Source organism: Bison bison, unplaced genomic scaffold (assembly GCF_000754665.1).
Source record: "Bison bison bison isolate TAMUID 2011002044 unplaced genomic scaffold, Bison_UMD1.0 scf7180017864456, whole genome shotgun sequence".
NCBI lineage: Eukaryota > Metazoa > Chordata > Mammalia > Artiodactyla > Bovidae > Bison > Bison bison.
The window spans coordinates 21,041,198-21,047,446 of record NW_011495018.1 but is presented as its reverse complement, the minus strand read 5'-3'; the positions used below and the strand labels follow the sequence as shown (position 1 = coordinate 21,047,446).

General features: G+C 51.4%; 1 protein-coding gene across 5 annotated transcripts in view; it reads right to left on the bottom strand.

Moving 5' to 3' along the window:
* XPNPEP1 (X-prolyl aminopeptidase (aminopeptidase P) 1, soluble) overlaps window positions 1-6,249 on the bottom strand; it is a 51,029-nt gene that overhangs the window by 1,363 nt on the left and 43,417 nt on the right. For all 5 annotated transcript variants that reach the window (XM_010859382.1, XM_010859385.1, XM_010859383.1 and 2 more), the window contains 4 exons: window positions 5,867-5,936; window positions 4,829-5,002; window positions 3,867-3,943; window positions 2,540-2,638 (listed from right to left, as the gene is read on the bottom strand). In XM_010859382.1, coding sequence (XP_010857684.1) covers window positions 2,540-2,638; window positions 3,867-3,943; window positions 4,829-5,002; window positions 5,867-5,936 — 420 coding nt within the window. The remainder of the gene's footprint in view (window positions 1-2,539; window positions 2,639-3,866; window positions 3,944-4,828; window positions 5,003-5,866; window positions 5,937-6,249) is intronic.

The window sequence follows — 6,249 nt, the reverse complement described above, 5'->3', positions numbered from 1 at the left end:
ACGTGCTGGACCTGATGACAGAGGCTGTGCATGTGTAAAAGGTTAGATCTCCTCCTCATGAGGAGGGAGGGAGGCTGAAGTATGGAAGAAAGCAAGTTCTACCTAGAGCAGAACCCACTCTCTACTGTCCATGAAGGGGGCCTGCCCACTTCACATTAGACAGATGGCATGATGCTGCCAATGGCTTTGACCCAATTGGGACTCCAATTCCCACTGATAAGAGTTACTAGTCTGTCTGGGAGGTGGGGGCCTTGGGGGGGGTGCGGTACCAAAAACAAGCAAGCTGCTACATGTCACCAGCAAGGCCAGGCAGGGGTGTAAGGCAGCTCAACAGTGCAAGAGACAGGAGCAATGAGGGGCCACAGAGAAACTCCCAAGACCCTTTTGGTTGGGGGAAAAGGGGACCCCCATCAGAAGCCAAAGCATCACCACAAAGGCCCTGGCAGCCTGCAGCACCCACTGGTGTCCAAAGTCCTCTGCTGCCACCTGGTGACAGATGGATGGGAATGCAGATGCAACCCCAAAACTGCTAAGACTGTGAGGCAGTAAAGGGCAAGGACTGGGAGTTTCAAAGCCCAGTGGGCAGTATCTTGTTGTGGGGTATCTCTATGCCTAAAGACAGAATGAAGTCCCAGATTTATTGAGTGGTATATGGGAAATGAACCCTTTTGCTACAAGACATAATAAATGTACTCTGCTTGGTTATATTAAATACTGTCCTCTACTTGTTATTTGTGGAAACTTGCTAATGATTCCAAGGTAAGAAGATATTCCCTGTCCTACAAAAACTGACTGACTAAAAGAATAGTTCAGTGATTTGAGTCCATAAGATATAGTCATGAACACTGGACCAGACAGAGTGTACTAGTCTTTGCCAATGTCATGGGGGAATCACAGGGTAACAAAACTCTCCCTCAAGGAAAAACTGGCCTCGCTTAACTTTCCTCATGCACTGTTTCCCTGGACAAAATGGAAAGTCACATGGGAGAAATGTCTCCTGACCGGTACAACTCACATGGACAGCAAGGCCTCTCCGACCCGGGATTACTTGGCAGACGACACAGCCTTCAGCATCCAAGAGTGCAAAGCAGCTTCTTAGTGGAGACTCTTTTGCTAAGACCCTGGAAGCTGCATTTGGGGGCCATGAGAAGAGACTGGTTCCTTGGGGCTGAGGGTTGTAAGCAGGGGGGCTCCCATGCTCACTTCTGCGTTCTCATCCACTCCCACCTAGGCTACCCCTGCGGGGACCAGGGAAGAGCCCCGGGACCACAGGAGAGAGTCTTCCTGCTGAACAGACACACCTGGTGCTGCTTCCTGTTCCATATCCATCTCTGACCTGAATGAATAAAGCAGCCTCAGGGGCCTGTGTCGGTCCTGTGAGCAGGAAAGTTTGGCTGAACTAAGGGCACTGAAGGTCAAGAAGAAGTGCCCACACACAGAGGGCATCAGACTGAGAAGTGGATGACCTTCCTGTCAGCCATCTGTGAACTGGATGAGGCAGAAGAAGGGGCCTCTGGTGGACAGAACCCCATCCCACAGGCCTGTAGCAGGGGCTCCTCAGCCCGCAGAGGCACCTTCCTCTGGTGCCAAGAACAAGACCCACGTGGGCTCCACTGAGGATACAGTCCCATCTCACAGCCCCTGGGATGAGGCCAGCAGCTGCCCCTGGTAACAACCACCTCTTATTCCCACCACGCTGGCCTGCCTTTGGCTCCTGCTAGGCTGCTTTTTGCTGGGCTTCCAGCCACCTGCTTTGCTCTGGAATTGGTATCCTTTTGGCTTCTATCTTCCTGGCTCAAGCCTGATCACTTCACAGCAGATAGCTCGAGTGATGGTGTTTCTACCATTTTTGACCCTCATCCCTACTCTGACCTTGATCGCCTGCCTGACCCTTCCAGTCTGCCTACAGAATTCTGGATCTGAGCCTGGGGACCCACCCGAGGGTCTGAAGGGGTTTCAAGACCTATCACCCTCTGGGCTTGACAGGTGAGCACGGCCATGCTTCTGCTCTGTGAAGGGTTTCAGAGCCCAGAGCAACCACCCACCTCCTCGTCTGTGTGAAAACCACGCATATGATCATAGACTGTGCTTCTCAGTTCCTTAGTGTTTCAAGCAACACGAGGAAACAATCTGGTGTGTGCAACAGCCAACAGTCCCCCTGCCCACCTGGCTTTTTGTGGGAAGACACATGGTCCACGTTTGCTAAACATGCCTCCCAGCAGTTATGGCTCCTGCCCTCCCGAGAGGCAAGAGCACGCTGTTCATTCCCACCTATGAACGCTACAGCCTCCAAGGGGGGGCAAACGGCTGCTACCTACCTCGAAAGCCAACAACTACAGGAAAAGCACCTACAGTCCTTGGGGAACCTAGGATGTTCCAACTCAACCGGCCTAGACTCTGACTTCAAAGTGAGGATGGAGGGGAGGACACAGGGCAGAGAGGACTTAAAAGTGAGGATGGATGGGAGGACTCAGGGCGGTTCTCCACCCCCGACCCCACACACACACTTCTGCCCCCTGCCCCAGGAGTCCCTTGTTACCTCTTTGTCTGTTAGAGAATCCACATCTATCATTTTGGTCTGTATTGGAACCAAAGTCAGAGGTTCAAAGGTCAGGCTTCCCCGGTTGTTGAAGTTATACTATGGGAAAGGGAAGACAACAGGAGCGTTTATTCCTCTTCACCACGATGATCCACCCTGAGGTCACCCACCCAAGACATGACCACCCCTCAGCCAGGTGTAGCAAGAAATCAAGAGTGGTTAGCCGGTCACCATTTCTAACAGATGAAGGAGACAAGAACAGGGCAGGGCCACTTTCCAAGAGCTGCTCCGCTGTGCAGACCACAGCCTGCGCCTTCAGGAAAGGCCAGACTAAGTGCTGAGGACCTGGTCAGCAGGTGCACAAGGCTCCTGTCTGCTGTGATGGGAGAAGGCATCGGCGGCGGGGCATCTAGAAGCAGGCGCATCTCTGGTTTGCTTCTCAAGCCTCTGCTAAGCCGTAAGCCCCCAGTAGATCTTTTTTTTTTTTTTTTAACATCAAGTATGCGGCCTGCCTTGCCCCAGCCAGGCCCCTCAGGTGACGTTAAGAGGTCCGTCCAGTGCACGAGGCATGGAACAGCAGGGCACATGGGCCATGCTGGGTCTCCCTTCCTGGCAGGGCCTGTGGGATGGGGAGAGGCGAGGCTGCGCCAGAGATGCCAGTGTGCAGGCAGAGAGCAGACCCCAGTGGCCAGCCTCCCTGCAGGCCTAGGAAGTCACTTCCCTCCAACTGTGGAGGAGGAGCAAACAGGTCTTGGAGGTAAAGCCCAGCACCTAAAACCTGCCTCCTCTTGGTACTGTGATGGGGAGACGGCACCACACCTGTCTTATCGCCTATCTGTGGTACCTGACCCAGCGGCTAGCTCAGGCTTCCTCAGTTTTACCTGGTAACAACCATCTGGGGCATTTGTTGAAAATAGTTCCCAGGTCCCAGTCATGGAGGTTCAGTTTCAACATCTGGAGGGAGCTTTTAAACAAGCACCCTCCACCCTCGCTCCCCCGACGGCCACACACACACACACAGTGAAGGTTTCATGATGAGACCGTGCCTCCAGTAAACTCAGAGCCCCACGTTACATGAAGCAGGGGCCTGCCTGAGGCTCCCTGAGGTCCCGTTCAGGGTCCCTGTTCAGGGTCCCCGTTCACTCAGGATTTTCTTTCTAGCTTTGCAGAAGAGAACGAATTCCAGGAAAGACCCCAATACCAAGGGAAGGACACTCCATTTTGGCCCTAGAATGGCATGCTCTTGGTTTGAAGGACAAAAGCCTTCATCTTCCCCCATGAAGGAATAAGGGAATTTTTAAAACAAAATAAATACATCATTACTCACCTTGGTCTTAACAGGCACCACCAGGACAACATTCTCAATGCGAATTCCAAAAGCCCCATCTTCATAATACCCTGGCTCTAAAACAAACCAAACCCCTGAATGAGGAGCAGCCCGCGATGAAGACATGCAGAGAAGCTCTCACTGCTGGGCAGACCACACTTCGAAGGAGAACACAGGAAGGGCCACTCAATCCAGTGCAAGAGCCCAGATACACCCCTTTCCATGAGGCATTTTTATCTAGAGGCCCAGAGACAGAAAGGCTTGGAATTCCTGAGAACTGGCTGCAGGGCAGGGAGTGAAATAACAGAACATCGGCCAAACGAAGTATGGGGCAGAGCCGTCAGACACAATGATGCAGGTGTTAAAAGACATTCACCAAGATTTGGTAACGATATAGGGACATATTAGGTAAGAAAGCAGAATACAGACGATACGTCCAGTGTAATTTCAATGATACTAAAAAAGGTATGCACATATATAAAGAAACAAGAAGTTAACATATACAAATGTTAAGTCATGTTTCCCCTGAATTACAAATTGGATTACAAATAATTTCCATTTTCTTCTTTATATCATTCCACAGTCTCACATTTTCTAAAATGAATATTTATTATTTTTATAATTAGCAAATGTGGTTGTTGTCTAATTCAAAGTGACGGGAAGTCAAAGTGTTAGTAGCTCAGTTGGGTCTGACTCTTTGTGACCCCGTGGACTGTAGCCCACCAGACTCCTCTGTTCATGGAATTCTCCAAGCAAGAATCCTGGAGAGGGTTGCTATTCCCTTTTCCAGGGCATCTTCCCGACTGCATTGCAGGCAGATTCTTTACCATATCAACCACGAGGGAAGCCCAAAGTGATGGAAGGGGAAATTTTTTCCACTTTATAATAAAAAATAAGAAACAACACAGAGCTTTCAAAAAGGCAGAGGATCCACGCGCAGCCTCTAGGTGAGGGACACCTACCATCAGTGACGATCATGCCGGCCTCCAAGGGCTCATCAGAGAATGTTTTATAACTGATGCCACATGGACCCTCATGAACATTCAGAAAAGACCCAACACCATGCCCCGTTCCATGCAGGTAATCCAGGCCAGAATCCCATAACGCTGAGCGGGCAAAGGAGTCAAGGAGGTGGCCTGAAAGACACATAAAGGACCACTTGGTGATATCTGTACAGCACTTTCCAACTTGCAAAGCACTTCAGAGATTAGATTTGTTAGGTTTGGCTCCGGAAGATGAAACAGAAACCAGAGGGTAAAAGTTACTGGAGGATTCAGGTTTCAGTCCAGCACAAAGAAGAACTTTCTGACAACCAGAGTTCCTGAGCAGGACGGCTCCCCCACCAGTTGGAGCTCACTCTACAGCTGGAGGATGCTGGTCAGGGACGTTGCCAGCAGCAGGTAAAGGCTGCAGTAGATGGCACGAACATTCCCTTCCCAGTGCTGGAACCCTACAGTTCTGGACTGCAAAATGAGATCCTAACCAGATTGCAAGCATGAAGAAAGTGGTACCAGGGAGATGAGTGCCAGGGCAATCTAAGCAAATTCAAGGACCGGGTCTTATCAACTTCCCATGCAATGGCCCACCCACCAGTCCTTAGGTAACAAGGTCTAGTTCTCAAGTCAGGCTCCCAGTAAAATAAAATCCCAACCCGAGTCCTAAAAGGAGCACTGGCCCAACACCCGGGGCAGACAGGAGGCTGCACCAACTTCCCTGGGGGCCTTCATGCCTTGCTGCCCTCTCCTGAGAGCCACCCCCCCGAGGTCACCCAACACAAGTGGTCAGGAGGGAGGTACAGCTGACCCTGGGCCCGATCCTAAGTCTGGCTCCCTGGAGGTCCTCTCCGCTCAGTCCAGCAGCAACGCCACTTGCCCAGGCTGGGCCTGCAGTAGTCTGCACGCTGTTATGGCAAGGGGAGGACATGTGTTTTCACCCAAATTTAGACATGCTCGATGCCTGAACAAGAAGAAGCCTGCCATGTGACACAAGGCACCACCTACCTTTGGTTCCAGTCGGGAAAACCGCTGCGCTCACAGCTATGTGGCCCTTGAGGACGTATGTGAAGCATTCCTGCCAAAGAAAACCCAGGGGCATGTTCAAGATGGGCATAGATGCTTTCATCCTGCAGTTTTCAGGTAGTTCTGAAAACCTTGCCTCTTACGGTTTTATAGCAATCAGTTCAGTTCAGTCGCTCAGTCGTGTCCGACTCTGCAACCCCATGAACCGCAGCACGCCAGGCTTCCCTGTCCATCACCAACTCCCAGAGTCCACCCAAACCCATGTCCATTGAGTCAGTGACACCGTCCAGCCATCTCTGTCGTCCCCTTCTCCTCCTGCCCTCAATCTTTCCCAGCATCAGGGTCTTTTCAAATGAGTCAGCTCT